This window comes from Erythrolamprus reginae, chromosome Z (assembly GCF_031021105.1).
Source record: "Erythrolamprus reginae isolate rEryReg1 chromosome Z, rEryReg1.hap1, whole genome shotgun sequence".
NCBI classification, from domain to species: domain Eukaryota; kingdom Metazoa; phylum Chordata; class Lepidosauria; order Squamata; family Dipsadidae; genus Erythrolamprus; species Erythrolamprus reginae.
The window spans coordinates 152,579,520-152,600,945 of NC_091963.1; the positions used below are offsets into that span (position 1 = coordinate 152,579,520).

Genomic DNA, 21,426 nt, shown 5'->3' on the forward strand with positions numbered 1-21,426 from the left:
AGGTGCTACCCCCCCCAGCACCCTATAGCAATATATTAAAGTTAAATAAATTAAATTCTGGAGCTTTGGAAGCCCACCCCTCTTAAAAGCCCTGGAAGAGTGAACAATAGGAATGGGGTCTTGTGAAGACATCCAGTCCAACCCCCTCCCCAGGCAGGGACCCCTGCGGTGTTTGAGACAAAAAAAAATGGGACTCCTGCTTGGAGTTTGGGGGTGGACTGGGTGACCTGCCCGGCCTCTTCTGAAAGAAAGAAGGAAAGAAGAAATGAAGGAAGGGAAAGAAAGAAAAAACAAAGACATAAAATTAATAAAATAGAAAATAAAATAAAAACGGTTGACCCAAGAGGTTGAGAAACTCCACATTCTTTGGGCTCATCTGGAGAGGCTGCCCACACAGTAATCTCTCTCCCGGCGGGACCAAATTCGAATCCTGATCGGGCTGGTTGGTTGTCATGGGGGGGGGGGGTGACATTTGTTCTGGGTTATTTATAACGGTGGGATGGGAATAGACCCTCTAAAATAATTTTAAAAATAATTAAAAATAATTAAAAATTTAAAATTATTTAAATATTTTAAATTTAAATAATTTAAAAAACCGAGAGCCGTTAAAAGTTTCCCATGGGAAATTTGAGGTAACTTATTTAAACTTTCCTCTCAGTTGTTAACCGCAAAGTGCTGCTCAAGTCACTGACGAACCAGCGGGGGCTTTTCAGCAGTCTTAGCTGCGGCGCTAAGGCTATTCAGCCAATATCCGGCTGGAGCACTCTGCTTATGCCCCGGAGACCCCACGGCCGCACCAATTTCCCTCAGTTTCCCGAGGCTGGGCCTTGCCACAGGTTTGGCCCGCCTCTCCCTGAGGCGCCTTTTGTCCCAATTGGTCGATAAGCTGCCCTGCACAGGCACAAAGAGACCGTTTCACCGATGATTGGCTGTGGCGGCTGCCACTCTCCCCAATCGAGGCTGATCACGCCTCCCTCTGTTTTCAACCGCTTGCCGCCAGGAGCCGAGCAACTGTTGATTGGTAGCTCGCTCGGCCCATCCGTCAGAGGGAGGCCCCATTCTACGCGCAGCGATACGCCCGTTGTCGACTCGACGACTCAGCCAATCGTTTCTCTACCTGCCTCCTTGGATACGATAGGGCGACTGAGGCACGTGCGCAGCAGTTTTCACGTGTCGGCAGAGCAAGTTGGATCCGGCGGAATCCGCCCCCCTCGTCAGCGATTGGCCAGACCGAAGCGTCCCAGTTCTCTTCCATCCCGGGCATTTGATTGGAGCAAAAGGAGGAAGAGTCGGGCAGCTTTTAAACGGGATTGGCCGTTGGGCGTGGAACGTCTCTGCCAGGGCTCTTCTAATTGGCCGAGTTCTGCATGTCCGGCCTCTCATAGGCGAAGGCTATCCTTCTGGCACCGCCCCCTTTGGCTGGGGTCTCGCTGCCTCTGCCTCCCCGCTCTCATTCGGCTCCCGACGGCCGTAGCGGAAACAGCGGAGCCTGCGGGATGGCGGCGGGCGAGGGCGGGGCCGACTCGCTGCCCCCGCCCTCTCCCTCCTTGCCCGGGCCTCTCCCGGGCCCTGAGCGCGCCTTGGAAGAAGCGGTGGCCTCGGGCAGCCTGAGCCTGGCGGGACGGCGGCTGAGGCGCTTCCCCGAAGGAGCCGCTCGGCGCTGGGACCTCAGCGACACTACGCAAGCGGGTGAGGTGCTCGGCCACGCCCCCTTGCTCCGCCTCCTCCGAAGTCCCCTTTGCCCCGCCTTCCCCGGCCACGCCCCCAGCGGAACTCTTCTGCCCGCAGGCCCCGCCCTCTCCGTTACACTCTGTGTCCGACACGCCCTCTGCTGTGCCCCGCCCCCTCAGAAGAAGCGGGTATCCGCCGCTTCCCCGCCCCCTGGACTGCAGTGCCCATCATCCGTACCGCCTGGGATGATGGGAGTTGTATAGCTTAACCACAGGGACTCCAGTGCCCATCATTTGTGCCGCTTGGGATGATGGGGGTTGTTGTAGCTTAACCATCAGGACTCCATTGCCCATCATCCACGCTGCCTGGGATGATGGGAATTGTAGCTTAACCACCGGGACTCCAGTGCCCATCATCTGCACTGCCTGGGAGTTGTAGCTTAACCATCAGGACTCCATTGCCCATCATCCACGCTGCCTGGGATGATGGGAATTGCAGCTTAACCACCGGGACTCCAGTGCCCATCATCTGCACTGCCTGGGAGTTGTAGCTTAACCATCAGGACTCCAGTGCCCATCATCCGCACTGCCTGGGAGTTGTAGCTTATTTATTTTATTTATTTATTCATTTATTCATTTGTCCAATACACAAATACATAGGAAGAAAAATAGACATGTAATAATTATATATAAGGGTAAAAGTGAACATAGAGGGGAAGATATATGAAAGGGAGAGAATATATATGATAAGTGAAAGAAAGGAAAGACAATTGGACAGGGGACAGAAGGCCCACCAGTGCACTTACGTACGCCCTTGTCCAGCAGGATTCCGGTGCCCATCATCCGCGCCATGGATCTTTAATCTTTATTGACAATAAGTGGGGAGGGGGTGTGTAGGAACTTTGAATATGCAATTGTCAGTTGCATTGCACCTTTAAGAAAGAGGAGGGGGAAAGGAAAGGAAATCTCTGCCTACACCTCGGTCCCTCGGTCAAAGGGCTTATTGTCCACTTAGGTGTTGACCATATTAATCTACAGCTTCCGGGTCCTTCGCTGTCTTTATGTCTGTGCCATTTTCATCTTGGGTTTGGATTCATTCTCGCTGTGGCTTATTTGGGGTCCAGTAGGTTTCCGAGTGCTGCATTTTTAGTCCTCGTTCTCTGTTTATCTCTGTTTATCTTCAAGTGGCTTTTGTGGATTCATGGAGTGGTTGTACTAAATGAGACTCCTGGACTTTATGTTGTGTATTTGTATGTTTTCCCAGGGCACCTGGCCCATTTATTCCACGCTTTGTGGAATTCTGCTTCTTCTTGGTCCTGTAGCGCAGGAGTCGTTTTTGTTCAGATGTTTCGTTAATAAAGTTTAAGGTGGATGGAGTTTGGTCCGGCTTCCAGCTTGTGTGATTGTGATTCTCACAACTGTTAGTAGCGTATTAATTAGGAGGGATCTGTCTTCTCCGTCTAGTTGTTCTCTAATTATCCCTAAGAGGAATAGTTCCGGCTTCAGGGCGATTGGTTTCTGAATAATTTGGTGTAGGCATTTTTTAATTTTTAGTAGGCTGGCATAGTTTTGACCACGGGGCTAGCTGGCTGACCTCCCCACCCCCACCCCCGGCAAAGAGGAACAACGGGCTTCTGACTGGGGAGAAGTGACTCACCCGAGGCTGGCAGGGCAGTGCCTCCTTCCTCCAACCACTGGGCCTGCTGGCTCCTGCAATTTCTGCCCTGGGGCGAGCTTGGCTCAGCTGGACGAGCCGCCTGGTGTGGAATTCATCAGGAAAGACTCCATGAACTCCGTCTGTCTAGTCTGGAGGACAGAAGGAAAAGGGGGGACAGGATGGAAACATTTAAATATGTCAAAGGGTTAAATAAGGTCCAGGAGGGAAGTGTTTTTAATAGGAAAGTGAACACAAGAACAAGGGGGCACAATCTGAAGTTAGTTGGGGGAAAGATCAAAAGCAACGGGAGAAAATATTATTTGACTGAAAGAGTAGTAGAGGCTTGGAACGAACTCCCAGCAGACCTGGTTGGTCAATCCACAGTCACTGAATGTAAACATGCCTGGGATAAACATATAAACCCATCCTTAGATAAAATACAGGAAATAGTACCAGGGCAGGCGAGATGGACCAGGGGGTCTTTTCCTGCCCTGTCAATCTTCTCTGTTTCCACGTCTCTGTGTCTTTGAGCCTCTTTGCCCGCCAGGAATCGCTGTGGTTGTCAGGGAGACCGATGCCGGGAAGGAAGGAAGCTGCCTCGGTGGTTGCGAGAGGCCGAGTGCCAGGAAGGGCCAGTGGGAGGAGACCTTGGGGGCACTTGGGGCCCAGGCTGGGTGGCCAGGGGGCTAAGCCGAGTTGCTACTCGCCTTCGGGGCTTCGCCGTCCCCGTGGTAGCCCTGGCAGCCGGGCCAACATCCCAAACCAATACACCAGGGTTGCCCAGAAAGTAATGCACCACATTTTTTTCTCTTCAACAATTATGTATTGAACACAATGAAAGTTGCAGGCAAGAAAGACGGAGGTTTCTTCTACGCTCCCTATTTTCCCACGTCATCTCCGTCCCGTTCTGTGGCCTCCCTCCAGCGAGACACGAGGGCCTGTACGCCCTGTCGGTGCCCCTCCTTGTTCTGGCCACGAAGCCATTTCTGCGCTGGGCGAATCCGCTCTTCCTCATCCTCAAAATGTCTTCTGCGACTAACCGTACTTCTGTCGACTGCAGATTCTCCATAGACTGCACACAAACGTTTGCGAATGTTCCCCATAGTTTCTTTCTGCGCATGGGCAAATTCAATGACGACACACTCCTTGTAACGTACGTCACTCACAGACGCCATTTCGAAACACGGCTGCAGCTACGCTATGTGTCTGAAGAGACGCAAAATTTACACACGCACTCCTGTCTGTCTAAAGTTTCGCATTCCTACCATTATTGTAGGCTGGGGGGGAAATGGGGTGGGTGCATTGCTTTCTGAGCGACCCTCATATATTTTATTATTATTATTATTATTATTGTTCTTGTTTTGTTGTTGTTCTTGTTGTTGTTATTAATTAGATTTGAATGCCCCCCCTCTCCAAAGACTCTGAGTCCTGTTGCAGCGGGTAGCAAACGAATATAAATAATAAAAATGAAGGCGGGCCCAGTTGAAGGGGGGGGGTCTTTTTGTCTGTGATCTGAAGGCTACAGGGGCTGCCATCGGATCTCTCCCTCCGAGAGACCACCCCTGTTGCCTGTGTGCCCTCCCTCCCCCCATGCAGGATCTGTCCGGTTGCCCGGTGGTGGTGTCGCCCCTGCTTGGTTGCTCACGGTCTCCCCGTTCCATCGTCCCTCGTGCCAGGCCGTTTGGGGCGCGTGGAGCCTGGCGCCACTGGGGCGTCCCTCCTTTTCCTTTGGGCCGATGTCATGTGAGGCTGGGGTGGGTGGGCTCTCTTCTCTCACGACCCTGGGACTCTGGTCAAGCACCCTCCCTCCCCCCACCTGGAGATTTGTAAGCCCCTCGTCCCTCCTGTGAGCCCCCAGACCCTGTGCCTCGGGCGGGTGGTGTGGGAGGGGAGAGGCTGCCTGGGCCTCATTTCTCTGACCCCTCCACCCCACCCACCCACCCACCCACCCACCCATGTTAAGGTGGTTTTTCTTGTTTTCCCATCTGGCGAAACTGCCCAGCGCTGGCTTGGATTGGAGCGGCTGAGGAATTTGATCGCCGGATTAGGATTAGGCACACTTCCTTGTTTCACTCCCGGGGTGGGCGGGAAGAGCTGCTGACCGTCAGCTGGGGCTGCAGGACTTCAGCTCTTTCCTCCCTCCAGAAACAGAGTACGGATGGCCCCCCAGATCCTTAGGGCCCCCAGGCCTGGGTTTGCTCCGCTCTGTCCTCCGGCAAGGGGCCCCCAGGGCCTTGCCAATCACACCAGGCCACGGCTGGCACAAATCAGGGTTCAGAAGCCCATGTGGAAAGTGGCCTCTGACTAGCCAGACGTAAGCGGCTCTGCGTCGTCTCCTCCTGCATCTGATCTATGTTCAGATGTTACCCTGAAGCTGGTCTGTTTCTGAGGAAACTGCTGGGTCCCTCCGGCTGCCCCCTTTTTGACTCGGTCCCCTTAGCTTCCCCTGGGAGCTTTCCTTCCTGTGATAAAAGTAAAGAAGGAAAAACTGAGATAAGGAGGGAGCCTAAATTGTGGTTCGGTGTGGCGTTTGAATTGCAGGCATTGTGTGAAACCTGGATTGGCTGAGGTCATCCAACACAAACCCACATTATGATTTCTCAGGTCACGTTAGTTCCATTAATTCGTCTAACTCTGATTTGTTCTGCGAGCCGTGATACGACATCCTGGCTGCACCCTTGTGTTGAACGGAAGGGTTCGCGTGACGTTTCTCCACCGAATCAACATTTAAGAGTCGCGGACATCAGGCTGGCCGAGGAATTCTGGGAGTTGAAGTCCGGGCAGTTTAAAAGTTGACAAAGTCCAAGCTGGCCTGAATGATTGGAGCCTGTCATTCGAGTGCAAGAAGCGCCCTTGTAAGAGCCGGGGTGGCCCAGTGGTTAGAGCGCAGCCCTGCAGGCTCCTTCAGCAGACTGCCAGCTGTAGGTCAGTGGTTCAAATCTCACCACCGGCTCCAGGTTGACTCAGCCTTCCCTCCTTCCCAGGTGGGTCACATGAGGACCCCGATTCTTGGGGGCAAATAGCCGGCTGGAGAGGGCTGTCGAAGCACCACAGAAGCCGTCTATAAGTCTAAAGGCTACTGCTGTTGTTATCGCACTTGCCACTCGGACTTCTTTCTATGCCGCAAGATAGGAATCCAGAGCCCGTAAATGGGAGAGTCAGGAGGTCAAGTGGGGCTAAAGCAGCCAAGTGGCCGGGGGAAGAAGGACCATTCTCCCATTTTAGGTTCTGATCTGGGTTTTTTCCCAGCTGGCTCCCACCGACTGGAAAAACTGACGGAGTGTGTTTGTGTGTGTGTGTGTGTGTAGATATCTGCAGAGAGAGAGAGAGAGTAGGAGGGCAGTCCTCCTCCTCTTGCTCCTCTTCCTTCTCTTCTTCCTCTTTCTCTTCCTCCTCCTCTTCCTCCTTCTTTTCCTCCTCCTAATCCTCTTTCTCCTCCTCCTTTTCCTTCTCTTCCTCTTCCTCCTCCTCTTGCTCCTCCTTTTCCTCTTTCTCTCACTCCTCCTTTTCTTTCTATTCTTCCTCTTCCTCCTCTCTTACACCTGTTCCTCCTCCTTTCCTCCTCTTCCTCCTCCTCTTTTTCCTCCTCCTCTTCATCCTCTTATTCCTCTTTCTCTTCCTCTTCCTCTTCCTCGTCCTTCTATTCCTCCTCTTTCTCTTCCTCCTCCTCTTCTTCCTCCTTTTCCTTCTCTTACTCCTCCTCCTGTTCCTCCTCTTCTTCCTCTTTCTCTTCCTCCTCTTCCTCTTTCGCCTCCTCTTGCTCCTCCTCCTTCCTCCTCCTTTTCTTCCTCCTATTCCTCTTCCTCCTCCTCCTTTTCCTTCTCTTCCTCTTCCTCCTCTTCCTCCTTTTCCTCCTCCTCTTCCTTCTTTTCCTCCTCCTCTTCTTCCTCTTCCTCTTCTTCTTCCTCCTCCTCTTGCTCCTCTTGCTCCTCCTCTTCCTCCTTCTTTTCCTCCTCCTCTTCCTCCTCCTCTTCCTTCTTTTCCTCCTCCTCTTCTTCCTCTTCCTCTTCCTCTTTCTCCTCCTCTTGCTCCTCTTGCTCCTCCTCTTGCTCCTCCTGCTCCTCCTCTTCCTCCTCCTCTTCCACCTCTTCTTCCTCCTCCTATTCCTATTTCACTTCCTCCTCCTTTTCCTTCTCTTCCTCTTTCTCCTCCTCTTTTTCCTTCTCCTCTTCATCCTCTTATTCCTCTTTCTCTTCCTCTTCCTCGTCCTTCTATTCCTCCTCTTTCTCTTCCTCCTCCTCTTCTTTTTCCTTTTCTTACTCCTCCTCATGTTCCTCCTCTTCTTCCTCTTTCTCTTCCTCCTCTTCCTTCTCTTCCTCTTTCGCCTCCTCTTGCTCCTCCTCCTTCCTCCTCCTTTTCTTCCTCCTATTCCTCTTCCTCCTCCTCCTTTTCCTTCTCTTCCTCTTCCTCCTCTTCCTCCTTCTTTTCCTCCTCCTCTTCCTTCTTTTCCTCCTCCTCTTCTTCCTCTTCCTCTTTCTCCTCCTCTTGCTCCTCTTGCTCCTCCTCTTGCTCCTCCTGCTCCTCCTCTTCCTCCTTCTTTTCCTCCTCTTCCTCCTCCTCTTCCATCTCTTCTTCCTCCTCCTATTCCTATTTCACTTCCTCCTCCTTTTCCTTCTCTTCCTCTTTCTCCTCCTCTTGCTCCTCTTCCACCTCCTCTTCCTCCTTCTTTTCCTCCTCCTCTTCCTCCTCTTTCTTGTCTTCCTCCTCCTCTTCTTCCACTTCTCCATTTTCTCTTCCTCCTCTTTTTCCTCCTCTTGCTCCTCTTCCACCTTCCTCCTCCACTTCCTCTTCCACGTCTTTCTCATCTTCCTCCTCCTCTTCCTCCACTACTTCTTCCTCTTCCTCCTCCTCTTCCTGCCCAGTTTCCAGCTGAGCCCACCCGTGGGGAGAAGAGCCTCGGGTTGGGGAGGGCGATATAACTCTCCCGTTTTTAATGGGTGCTTGTCCACCCCCCCAAAAGAAAAGGGGTGGGGCCGAGGGGGCCCGCTTCAATCAAGAGACTGAAGAGGTCGTGACAGCTGTCAGCCTGGAGAGCTTCAAGGCAGGATGAGACAGACTCAGGGATGCCAAGTGTAATAGGTGGTGATTGAAACGGATGTCCAAGTGCCGATGCCTCTATGTGGGTTGAGGCAGGCAGGGTTCCCTTGAGTACCATTGGTTGAGGGTCAAGGGAAAGGGAGGGTCAAGATCCCCATGGGCAACTGGGGGGCTACTGTGGGACACAGAAGGCTGGACTCCATGGGCTTTGGCCCCATTCAGCATGGCCCTTCTTAGGTTCTTATCTTTATTCCTTCCTTCCTTCCTTCCTTCCTTCCTTCCTTCCTTCCTTCCTTCCCTCCCTTATTGAAACGGATGGCCAAGTGCCGATGCCTCTATGTGGGTTGAGGCAGGCAGGGTTCCCCGGGGGTCCCATTTGTTGGGGGTCAGGGGAAAGGGAGGGTCTTGCCCTCTCTTTCTGCTCAAGATCCCCATGGACAGTTTGGGGGGCCACTGGGACACAGGAGGCTGGACTCGGTGGGCTTTGGCCCCACTCAGCAGGGCTCTTCTGGGGTTCTTACGAGACGGGGTCCCCAGCCAGGCCCCCTGTTCGTCTCTGGGCCACGGGTGCTGCCCGGTGCGTGGCAGAATGGAGCCGTTTGGGGGAAGAATGTGCCCCACCCCGTTGCACAAGCCCCAAGGGTGTGATTCGCACTGATTGGAGTCACACTATGCAACAAAAGTGTTTATGGCTCGATGCGCACCACCCTTCCGGTGCGGCCTTATCAGCAGAGGAAATGGCGGCAGCTCAGAAGCAGAGGGGCTGTGCCGCGAAGCCTCCGCCCACTCGCCAGGTGCTCCGATGCCAAAGCCACGGGGGGGGGGGGCACAAGCACCACCGCAGCCACCTGCCACGCCGGAGACAGGAAGCAGGCCGCCTGCCCCACGCCTCCCCACAAAACCCTCAGCACCTCGAGGCTGGACTATTGCAGCGCTCTCTACCTGGGGCTGCCCTTGGAAGAGTGTTCGGAAACTACCAATTGTGCGCGAGCGGTCATGGGCCTGGCCGGACAGGCCGGTGTTTCTCCAACATTCCGTGGGCTGCGTTGGCTGCCAATTGGTTTCCGGACCTGATTCAAAGTGTTGGTTATGACCTACAAAGCCCCACGTGGCATCAGACCGGACTTTGGTGTATAAGACGCACCTGGATTTTAGAGGGGGAAAACAAGGGAAAAAGTGTATTCTGAACCAAATGGTGTAGCATTGCATTGTTCAATAAAATACCAGTGTAGCAGAATACTTTTTACAACCATGTGCACTGTTTACAACCATGTGCACTTTTTACAAACGTCAAACTTGAGAGCTTCAAGACTTGTGGACTCCAACTCCCAGAATTCCTCCGCCAGTTGTGCTAGCTCAGAAATGGGAGTGGCGGGCACAAGCCTTAAGCCTGCCAGGTTTGAAGACCCTCGCACCCCTAACCCCTGACTCACACAAAACAAACAAAGGGGGACAATTCGTTTTGTTAGTTGTTCCTTTAGTCACAGAAATGACTAGTGATAGAATCTTTTACAATCCCACTTCCCTGCTCAGGTTGCCTTAGTGTTACTACTATACCAGGAGGTTTTCAAAGACCCCTCTCTTGACCACTCCTCACAGTTGAAGCGCATGGAAATATAGGGTGGGGTGATGATAAACCTGAAATGCTCCTTGAGAGCCTTGGCCACTCTTAAGACTTCTGGACCTTTGCTGGCTGAGGAACTCTGGGAGTTGAAGTCCACAGGTCATAAAGTGGCCAACGTTGGGGACTCCTGGACCAGATGACCTACAGGACAGAGTCCCTCCCAACTCTTTCTGTGCGTGTGCGTATAAACGGTCCTGTGTCCCCAATAGGAGCAAAGAGAGCCAGGCCGCCGGGGGGGGGGGGGTCCAGCTCCCCCACATCCAGAGACTTCCGTCTTTCTGAGGCTGCCTCCCAACTGTGAGAGTTTGTTCTGGTTCTCTCGCCGTAAATGGGAAGGGGGCCGCTGTGTGGCTTGGAGGAATGGGGAAGGGGCTCCTTCGTTCGGGGGCTGGGGAGGCCCATGCTGTCGGCAAGCTTCGAATTTTCCACAAATTCAGACCTGGACCCGGTGCTGATAAAAAGGCCTCTCGTTTCTCTCCTCAAGTGGCCGGCGGCAACCTCCTGCCTTCCTGTCCAGCGCTGCCGGGAAGGAAGCCGTTGGGGGTCCCTGGCAGCCCCATGGGTCTTGAGGGGGGCAAAGTTGTCCCAACTGAGGGGCTGGGCTGTTCCCCCCCACCTTCGGAGAGGCCGATGCCCCACGGAGGCCCCTCTCGCCTCCCCCTCCGCTCGCAGGGGTCGGCTGGGCTGCCCACCTCCAGGACGGGAACAGTGGAAGGAGCACGAGGACGAAACCATTTCGCCATTGGTTGGGGGTCCAGGGAAAGGGAGGGTCTTGCCTTCGCTTTCTGCTCGAGACCCCCAAGGACAATTGGGGTGGGGGGGCACAGAATGCTGGACTGAGGGGCTTTGGCCGCACTCAGCAGGGCTCTCCTTAGCTTCTTGTGAAATCCCTCCGGTCAGCTGAAAAAGGTCCTGCCACCAGAAGCGAGAGGCCTTCAAAGAAAGACCAGCTGCCTGGTCCTCTGGGCAAGACCCCCCTCAGCCGCCCCCCTCCCTCATCTTTGCCCAGAGGATGCTGGCCTTTGGGGGCAAAAACCGGAGCCCCAGACGCCCTGGACAGAGGGGCAGCCTCCCCCCACCCACCCTGGGCAGCAGCCAGCAGCCTTCAGGGGGGGCTCTGGGGGGGGGGTGCCAGCTGGTTCTCATTTGGGGAGGAATTCCATTCCAGTCCGTGGCAACACAGGGCCCCACAGTTTGGGGAGGGGGGGAGTCCCCATTGGATCTGAAGTTTTGGGTGGGCAAGGAATGCCCTCCGCCCTACAAGTGCCACAGTGGTGGGGGTGGGGGTCTCGTGCCATCCTGCAAAATGGCCTCAGCCTTGCCCGCCTGGTCCGGCCAGAGTGCCCAGTCTAGTGTCCATCTACTCGGACGAGACAGGCTCCCCCCCCAGGGTCCGTTCTGAGCCCCCTCCCTTCCCCCCTCCCTGCTGGGTCTCCTCCTCCGTTCTCCCTGCCCAGGGCCCCCTCGGGTCTCTCTCCCTAGGGGTCTCTGGGCCACTGCTCTTCACCCACAGAGTCAGGAAGACTCCCAGGACCCTTGGGCTGTTTTCACAAGGCCTCCAAGGGGGCTTTGATGCCCTTGTGGGAGGGGGGAGCTGGCACAAGCGCTTGGCCGGTTGTATTGAGCCAGTTCTGGACCCTCGCTCTGTAGCCCCCCCCCCCCCCCCGCACTCAGAATGTGTCCCCCAGGTGAAGGGGTCTTGCCGTCCAGCCCCTTCCAAGGCCCACTGCTGTTTTCCCTCTGTCACTCCGGCCGCTCCCCTCCTTTTATCCCAGAAGGACGCCATCTGGCCGCTATTTTTAGGCTGGGTTGCTCCCCCCCTTGCCCCCTCCCCCACGATATCCTGACTGGGTGCGCGGGGGGGGGGTCAAGGCTGGGGGGGTGGGGGAGGGGCAGCTGCTGCAGCTTCTGGGTTGTGATCTTGGTGGGGCAGCTGTGAAATAATCTGCGCAGCTGGGGAGGATCCGCTTGCAGCCCCCCCTTCTCTGCCCCCTCCTCCCCACAGCCCCCCTCACACACACACACACACACACACACGCAGTGGAAATGGGGAAGTAGCTGCCCCCCCCAGACCCTGGCCCCTGCTCAGAAGCGCCCAATTTTGGCAGGCAGAGTCCCCCTGTCGTCTGGGCTGCTGGTGGTTGTGAGTTGTGAAGTTGTGTCCGACCCATCGAGACCCCCCCAGAACCGAAGCCTTCGCTATACACACTTTTGTTGTGTGTGTGTGGGGGGGTGCCTCTTCTTTTTCGCATGCTGTCTACACTTGCTGTAGCTTTCGGCCCCGGGATCCGGCCTCTTTCGATTCCTCGGCTGCAGTCGCCGTGTTGGTGGCCAGGGAAGCCAAACCTGCCCCTGCCTCCCTCTACTTGCCAGGAGTCGAGAAGGCCGGATGCCATGATCTCCGTTTTCTTCTTGTTAAGTTTCAAGCCAACTTCTGCACCCTCCTCCTCCACCTTTAGTTCCTCTTCACGTTCTTCCCTTAGAGTGGAACCACCGGCGTCTCCGAGGTTGTTGGTATTTCTTCCGACAATCTTAATTCCAAAATAATAACAAAAACAACAGCGACAGTTGGAACGGACCTTGGAGATGTTCTAGTCCAGCCCCCCCTTGGGCAGGAAACCCTACCTAACTTCAGATAGAGGGTTCTCCAACCTCTGCTTACGAACTTTCCCTGTTGGGAGCATTCACAACTTCTGGAGGCCACTTCTGACCCACTGATTAACCCTTCTGACTGTCCGGAAGTTTCTCTGAAGTTCTAAGTTGCTTCTCTCCTTGTTTAGTTTCCACCCGTTGCTTCTTGTTCTGCCCTCAGGTGTTTTGGAGAATAGGTTGACTCCTTCCTCTTTTGGGGCCAGCCCTGAGATACTGGAAGGCTGCTCTCCTGTCTCCCCTGGCCCTTCTTTCCATCAAACTAGCCAGGCCCGGTTCCTGCAGCCGTTCTTCATCGAGTCTGCGGAGAGGGGCGGCACACAAATCCAATAAATAAATAAATAAATAGGTTTTATCCTCCAATTATCCCCTCATCCTCTTTGTGGCTCTTCTCTGCCCTCTTTCTAGAGTCTCAACCTCCAAAACTGGACGCAGGGTTCCAAGTGTGGCCTTATAAAAGGGTCTCGTCTGACCTTGATTCTCTCCTTCTGTCAATGCAGCTGCTGCCGACGGCTGGCTCCTATTCAAAGGGCCGTCCACTCGGACTCCAAGGTCCCTCTCACAGGTTCCACTGTTGAGCAAGGCACCACCTGTGCTGTACCTGGGCATTCTGCTTTTCTTGCCTAAATGTAGCACCTCACTTCCCCCCCCCTTGTTCAGGCCTGTCCAGATCCTCCTGTATTATTGTGCCTGCCTCCTTGAGTGTCGCCTGTTTGACCATCTGGTCTGCCGGTGCTTCTGGCAGCTCTCGGTCCACACACCGCTGGAGCCCGGCTTGCGGAATTTTATGCGTGACTTTACTAGCATGTGAAACGAGTGCGGTGGTGCGGCACTTTGAGCCACATTCTTTGGCCGTATGTGCTGGAATTGCCTGCATGGGCCAGAGGTCGACCTTGGAAAATCAGGTTTCCAGTCCTCATGGCTGCCCGGGGGCCTTCTGGCCAGTTCTTGGGTTGTCCTGAAGCAGCTGTTCGGGGGGGGTTTCCTGTTAAGAGGCTGGACCGCAGGGGAAGGGGGGGCAGAGGACAGGCACTGGGGTCGGGGTGGGGGAGATGACCCAGAGGCTTGTAGGCCCCGAAGCCCAGACCTTGCCTGAACCCTCCACCCCACCCTTTGGCTGCCTGCATTCGGTTCCACGTTCAACGGCCATTGGACCATGACATAGGTTTCCTTTATCGGTCATTCCCCTTCCGGTCAGTCGTAGCTGCCTGGGCTCCTCCAAGGCTGGCCTGGGCCAAGTAAAACATGAGCGTAAATAAATAAATAATAATAATAATTATTATTATTAATAATAATTATTATTATTATTATTAATAAGGAGAAGGAAGAGGAGGAGAAGGAAGAGGAGGAGAAGAAGAAGGAAGAGAAGGAGGAGGAGGAGAAGAAGAAGAAAAAGAAGGAGGAGGAAGAGAAGAAGAAGGAAGAGAAGGAGGAAGAGAAGAAGGAGGAGGAGGAGGAGAAGGAAGAGAAGGAGGAGGAGGAGGAGAAGAAGAAAGAGGAGGAGGAAGAGAAGAAGAAGAAAGAGGAGGAGGAAGAGAAGGAGGAGGAGGAGAAGGAGGAGAAGGAGCAGCAGCAGAAGATGATGATGAAGGAGGAGGAGGAGAAGAAGAAAGAAGAGGAGAAGGAGGAGGAGAAGGAGGAGGAGGAGAAGAAAAGGCAGAGAAGGAGCAGCAGCAGCAGAAGTTGATGATGATGATGGAGAAGGAGGAGGAGAGAAGGAGGAGAAGAAGGAAGAAGGTGGAGGAGGAAGAGGAGAAGAAGAAAAAGAAGAAGGAAGAGAAGGAAAAGAGGAGGAGGAGAAGAAGAAGGAAGAGGAGGAGGAAGAGAAGAAGAAGAAGAAGGAAGAGGAGCAGCAGAAGATGATGATGATGAAGAAGGAAGAGGAGGAGGAGAAGAAGGAAGAGAAGAAGGAAGAGAAGAAGGAGAAGGAGAAGAAAAAGAGAAGGAGAGGAGAAGAAGAAGAAAGGGAAGAGAAGGAGCAGCAGCAGCAGAAGATGATGATGATGAAGGAAGAGAAGGAGAAGGAAGAGGAGGAGGAGGAGAAGAAAAAGAAGGAAGAGAAGGAGGAGGAGAAGAAGAAGGAGGAGAAGAAGATGATGAAGAAGGAAGAGAAGGAGGAGGTGGAGGAAGAGAAGGAGGAGAAGATGATGATGATGATGAAGAAGGAAGAGAAAGAGGAGAAGAAAGAGGGAGAAGAAGGAAGAGAAGGCGCAGAAGAAGATGATGATGAAGGAAGAGAAAGAGAAGGAGAAGAAGAATGAAGAGAAGAAGGAGCAGAAGATGATGATGAAGAAGAAAGAGGAGGAGAAGAAGAAGAAGATGAAGAAGGAAGAGGAGAAATAGAAGGAAGAGAAGGAGGTGGAGGAAGAGAAGAATAGAAGGAGGAGGTGGAGGAGGAGGAGGAAGAGGAGAAGAAGAAAAAGAACAAGGAAGAGGAGGAGGAGGAGAAGGAGGAGGAGAAGAGAAGAAGAAGAAGGAAGAGAAGGAGAAGGAGGAGGAGAAGAAAGAAGGAGAAGAAGGAAGAGAAGGAGGAGAAGAAGATGATGATGAAGGAAGAGAAAGAGGAGAAGGAGAAGAAGAATGAAGAGAAGAAGGAGCAGAAGAAGATGATGATGAAGAAGAAGGAGGAGGAGGAGAAGATGAAGAAGAAGAAGGAAGAGAAGGAGGTGGAGAAGGAGAAGGAGGAGGAAGAGAAGGGGAAGGAGGAGGAGAAGAAGGAAGAGAAGGAGCAGAAGAAGATGATGAAGAAGGAAGAGAAAGAGGAGAAGAAAGGAGGAGAAGGAGCAGAAGAAGATGATGAAGAAGAAAGAGAAGGAGGTGGAGGAGGAGAAGGAGGAGGAGGAGGAAGAGAAGGGGAAGGAGGAGGAGGAGAAGAAAAGGAAGAGAAGAAGGAGCAGCAGCAGAAGAAGATGATGATGATGATGAAGGAGGAGGAGAAGAAGAAGGAAGAGAAGGAGAAGAGGAGGAGGAGGAAGAAGAAGGTCGGAAGGGACCTTCGAGGTCTTCTAGTCCACCACCACCCCTGCTTAGGCAGAAAAACCTACAAAATGTCAGACAGATGACGATCCAACGTCTTCTTAAAAACTTCCAGTGTTGGAGTATTCACAACTTCTGGAGGCAACTTCTGTTCCACTGATTAATTGTTCTGAGTGTCAGGAAATTTCTCCTGAGTTCTAAGTTGCTTCTCTCCTTGTTTAGTTTCCACCCATCGCTTCTTGTTCTGCCCTTTGGAGAATAGCTTGACTCCCTCTTCTTTGGGGCAGCCCCTGAGAGAAATACACCCCCCCGTCCCCCCCCCCCGTGAACATGGGTCTTTTGGGGGAGCCCCCCCCCCCCCCGCCGGCTGGTCCTTCGGTGGCCTTTCCCTGGTCAGTTGGAGGGCCAAAATAGTGCGCCTGCTCACTATTGCAGGTGTGTGTGTGTGCCCACATCCATATTTCATACCTCCCCCCTCCCCACACACACACATGCTCCTCACTTCTGATGGGCCCAGTACACCGATTTTTCGTGCTCCCCAGGCTCCTACCTTGGAGCAAAAGCACCCACCCTTGGAGGCCCCCCCGGAGGCTGAAATGCCCCCCCCCCAGAGCCTGTGTGCCTCCATGAGAGCCAGAAACCAGCTGAACTGGGGCCACGACTTGCGTGCCAGCAGCCGTGGCTCCTTCTTCTGCGTGCCGTAGGTCATGGCTCAGCCCAAAGACCCTCCGGCCTTTTGCAAACGGAAGCCCCCCTCCGGAGGTCCCCCAAGGGCCCTTCGGAAGTGGGCTTCCTACCAGGAGACCTTGGCAGAAGCAGAGAGGGGCGTCCGTCCCATGAAAAGGCCCTGCTCTTCCGCCTGGCCAAAGGGAAAGCAGGGTGGGGCTTTGAGATCCCCTGCAGGGGTCCCCCTCCTTCTGGGACCCCCAAGGCCTCCTCTGTGGCTTGGGGGGGCTCTCGCTTCTCTGCCCTGCGGGGGGGCTCCTCACACGGAGGGCAACATTGGGGGAGATGGATACCCAAGTGCCCCCCTCTCTCTGGAGGGGGGGCTGCCCAGCATTGATGAAGGTGCTGGTCTGGAGCCCCCCTGTCCACCTTGAGTCTCTGGGCTGAAGGCCGAAGCTGCCTCTTGCCTCTGCGGTCAGTAAAGGAAGCCGGACAGGAAGAAGATCAGGGAACGTGGGGGGGGTCCCCCCCCAGCATCAGTCTCCCAGGGGGGCTTGGGAAACCCCCACCCTGGGCTTCTGGAAACGGTGGGAGAAAGGGGCAAGAGGAATAATGATGAAGGAAATGGAGCCCCTCCCTTAGGAAACCAGGTTGCAACCCCTCGGTCTCCCCAGCCCCAGCCTTGGAAGACGGTGTTGAAGGGGGGGCTTGATCGAAGGGTATAAAATCATGCACAATATTTTCTCTATCACACAATATGAGGAGGAGGGGGCCCTCCCTAAAGCTCAGAGGTCAGAAAGTGAGGACAAATCAAGGGAGATATTTCTTCCCCCAGAGGGTCCTTGGTTGATGGGATTCCCTTCCAGGAGAGGCCGTGACAGCTGTCAGCCTGAAGAGCTTCAAGGCAGGATGAGACAGATTCAGGGATGCCGAGTGTATCATAGGTGGTTATTGAAATGGGTGTCCAAGTGCCGCCTCTATGTGGGTGGAGGCAGGCAGGGTTCCCCTGGGGTCCCATTTGTTGGGGGTCCAGGGAAAAGGAGGGTCTTGCCTTCTCTTTCTGCTCAAGATCCCCATGGACAATAGGGGGGCCCCTGGGGGACACAGAAGGCTGGACTCCATGGGCTTTGGCCCCATTCAGCAGGACTCTTCTTAGGTTCTTAGGTTCTGAGGGCTGCCAGGGAAATAATAATAATAATAATAATAATAATAATAATAATAATAATAATAATAATAGGATTTCTATGCTAAATGATGGTCTACATGTTCTCGTACTGGGGGAGGGAGGGGGGGGGCTCCTTGTGAAGATTGCCTGGAGTGTCCTTGACCCCCTCCCCCCCTGGGCCGGCCTGACAAGTGACCATCTGTGTCCAGGGAAGGTCACGTGGGGCAGCCGGTCTTGTCCCTATTGTTCAGGTTGGGAATAGGGGTGGGGGTGGCTGGCTCCGTGCTACCAGCTGCCATTCTCTCAATGCCCCCCCCCAAAGAAAACCTGCATTGGGGTCCCTTTCCTTGGAGATCAGGGAGGTTTGCCTTTGGGGAGTGGAGGGTTTGGGGCGGGGGGGGGGGTGTTCGCCCCCCAATTCGCTTTCTCACAGGCCGCGTGGCTGCGCATGCACAGAAACAAAAAATACCCTCCTCCCCCCCCAAAAAAAACCCCCAGCCCCCAAAGATGATGGCTGGAAAGTGCCGGAAACTCACAAACGCCCAGGACCAAAAGTCGGCAAAAAAAGGGGGGAGGGAGAATTGGACAGTTTATTTATTTACTACTTTTTATGCTGCCCAAATGGAGCCACCGCCGAAGAGCGTTCAGAAACTACAAATTGTGTGAAACGCAGCCGCGCCTGCGGTCATCGGCCTCCCTAGACGTCCCCATGTCTCTCCAACACTACGCGGACTTCATTGGCTGCCAATTGGTTTCTGGACGCAATTCAAAGCGTTGGCCATGACCTATAAAGCCCTGCGTGGCATCAGGCCAGATTATCTCCGGGACCGCCTCCTGCCGCACGAATCCCCACGACCGGTCAGGCCCCACAGAGTCGGCCTTCTCCAGGTCCCGTCAGCCAGGCAATGTCGCTTGGCGGGGCCCTGGGGAAGGGCCTTCTCTGTGGGGGGCCCGGCCCTCTGGAATCAGCTCCTCCCAAAGATTCATCCTGCCCCCACCCTCCTCGCCTTCCGCAAGAGTCATAAGACGCATTTATGCTGCCAAGCTCGGGGTCATTGATCTCAGCCCCATGGCCGAAAAATGTTTGGTGGGTTTGTTGACTGAATGGATACGAGTGTATTTTAAATTGGTTTTTAGATTTAACTCTTAAATTTAATTGTATTTGAATGCACGGACCTTGGGGCAGGGTGTTGATTCCAAAGAGTCGGGTCATGGCTTAGTCCACGAGACCTGGGGGAGGCCACCTCTGTGGGCCCTTATTGGTCTGTGGGAGGTTTCGTGGCAGGAGACCGTCCCATAAATAGTCTATTAGTCTACGTGCAGTAAGTGTGATTCCTTCTCCCCCCCTCCCCGGTCCTTAAACCAAGGATTTATTGCAGACCCTCTTGGCATTGCCTACCCCCCCACTGCCCCCTGCCTGCCTGCTCCGTGGCCCCACCGAGTGACTCGGGGAATGAGGGGGGCCTAGTCACAGTAGGGCACCGTCCCCTGGGGGTCCCTGTCCCCGTCAGCAGCCGCCCCCAGGAAGGATTCCAGGGGTCTGAGCCCTCTCCTCCCGCACAGATCTCTCGCGGAACCGCTTTGCCGAAGTGCCTGAAGACGCCTGCCACCTGATGTCCCTGGAAGGGCTGAGCCTTTACCACAACTGCCTGCGCAGCCTCCCTCCGGCCATTGCCAACCTCCAGGCTCTCACACACCTCAACGTCAGGTACTCGGCGATGGGAGGCGGCCTGGGGCGGAGGGCAGAGGGAGCAAGCGGCGGCTGGGCTGGGGGCCCCCTCACCCACCTTGCCTGCCTTCCCCCCGTCAGCCGCAACCAGATCTCCGCCCTGCCCGCCTGCCTCTGCCGCCTGCCCCTCAAAGTCCTCATCGCCAGCAACAACAAACTGACCTCCTTGCCCGAGGACATCGGCTCCCTCGGCGGCCTTCGCCAGCTGGTGAGTTTCCTGGCTGCAGAGGGAGGACGGGTGGCTGGGTGGGTGGCTGGCCGGAAGAGGCAATGATGGGCGGGGGGCTCGAGGGAGGGGCTCCTGTTAAGGAGTGTGCAGAGTGACCCCTGAGTGATCAAGGACACACGCACAAGGGAAACGTGGGATTCCAGCAGAGACTCGGGAGGGATGAGTCCAGTCACACAAACCAGATACATTAAAGCATATAAAATGTTAATTACTTTAGCAAATGCCGAGGTCAAGTTAAACGGTCCAGGCACAATCATACCAGTCAATAACTCTCAATACATAATAACATCACACGTCCTACTTGTACATCTTACAAATACATAAACTATTATCAAACCCATAGTTCTTACTACAGCAGTCACCGCGAATCAGCAATAATGAATAGAGAGGCGTGAGAGCAGAGGGAAAGAATCACGCTTCTGGCTCCCTCTTGTGGTCATTTCCAACGCTAACTCTTAAAGCCACAGTACCTCAATACGTACAAGCATTGCCAAACCCAGCCTGTTACGTACAGAGCACTAACAGCTTCACAGGGGTCTTCGGAGTGGCTCTTCCTATCAGCAGCCTCTGTTTTGGGGGGCACGGGGGGGGACACGCAGGGGGTTCACTCGGTTCCCTTTGTCCCTTCCTGTCCAGGATGTCAGCAGCAATGACCTGCGGTCCCTGCCGGGGAGCCTGGGGGGCCTGGAGTGTCTTCGGGATCTCAACGTCCGCCGGAATCAGATCACCGTCCTGCCTGAAGGTCAGCGGTTCGGCCAGCTGGCATCTCCGGGTCGAGTCGCTTCATTGGGGGCACCGGCTGCCCCCCCCCCCGAGCCTTTCCAACGCCCCCCGCCCCCCCTTTGTGCCTTTGCAGAATTGGCTGACCTTCCGCTGGTGCGGCTGGACTTTTCCTGCAACCTGGTCGCGCGCCTTCCGGTCAGCTTCCGCCACTTGCGACAGCTGCAGTGCCTCCTGCTGGAGAACAACCCCCTGCAGTTCCCACCTGCTCAGGTAGGGTGGCCGCCTCCATTTGGCTGAGAGCCTGGGCCTTTCCCCAGGGCCTGCCCCACCCCACCCCACCCTGGCTAATCCCAGGCTGCTTTGAGGACAGAGGCTGGGGGTCTGCGGGCCCAGAAGAGGAGGAGGAGGAGGAGGAGGAAAAGGAATTTAAATGAGGAAAGAATTGGCTGAAGAGAGAGACACCAATTGCAGAAGCATTTGCATTCAGTATCTGGATTTATATACCATTTCACGGTGCTTTTACAGCCCCCTCTAAGCGGTTTATGCAGAGAGCCAGCCTCTTGCCCCCAACCGTCTGGGTCCTCACTTGACCCCCCTCGGAAGGACGGAAGGCTGAGTCCATCTTGAGCCGGGGGCGAGATTCGATCTGCCAAACTGCACTCCATCCACTGCTCAGCGAGGCTCTTGCGTGTGATAAGCAATAAACTCTGATTAAATAAGAAATGGGGAAGCCCCCCACTGGCCTTCGGAATAAAAGGAAACTGCGCGGTCAGCCCCTCTGGTTTTCAGGCTCCTCAGGTGAAGTTGCCACAAAGGTGGCACTCAAAGGGGGTCCAGAATAAAACAAGGGTCCCACAGCCTCAAAACAAACTTTAATGCCAAAGCCACTGGCTTAAGAGCAAATGGTGAGCTTTGCACCCTGTCGAAACAGCGCCTGCCCCTCCCTTATCCGAGGCCTTCATTCCCGCCAGCCACCTGGGGACGGGGGGGGGGGGAGAAAGGGGGCTGCTTGGGCTGCTCCTCTGCCAGGGGTCTAATCCCAGCCCAGAAGGCAAAGCAGTCAAGAAAGACCCCTGCAGGAAGTGCAGCACTTTTCCCTCGCAAGGTGTAACAACTGCGCCTCGAAAAGAGGGCAGCCCCCCTTCCCTCCCTCCGCTGCCCCAGAGAAAGCCTCAGGCTCCTTCTTTCCCACCTGTCTTATTACAGTTTGTTGCAGAAACCCTAAAGCCAGAAGCACACACTGATAAGTGATTCAACTGGATTTCATCTTTGTAAACATAGGGCCGGGTGAATTTGCAATG

The 21,426-nt window shown here is 54.6% G+C and overlaps 1 protein-coding gene and 1 long non-coding RNA gene across 2 annotated transcripts; one reads left to right on the forward strand and one right to left on the reverse strand.

Annotated features, from left to right (window-relative positions):
* Nucleotides 1-1,432: 1,432 nt before the first annotated feature.
* On the forward strand, nucleotides 1,433-20,437 carry LRCH4 (leucine rich repeats and calponin homology domain containing 4). Its single transcript, XM_070767253.1, has 5 exons — nucleotides 1,433-1,689; nucleotides 19,008-19,152; nucleotides 19,255-19,381; nucleotides 20,039-20,144; nucleotides 20,259-20,437. Exons 1-5 carry the CDS (start codon nucleotides 1,497-1,499, stop codon nucleotides 20,420-20,422), a joined length of 735 nt encoding a protein of 244 aa, XP_070623354.1. The 5' UTR covers nucleotides 1,433-1,496; the 3' UTR covers nucleotides 20,423-20,437.
* On the reverse strand, nucleotides 2,278-3,921 carry LOC139153119 (uncharacterized). The gene is made up of 3 exons (XR_011556764.1): nucleotides 3,781-3,921; nucleotides 3,328-3,476; nucleotides 2,278-3,151 (listed from the first exon to the last, which is right to left on the reverse strand). It is a non-coding gene; the product is annotated as an uncharacterized lncRNA (long non-coding RNA).
* Nucleotides 20,438-21,426: the final 989 nt, after the last annotated feature.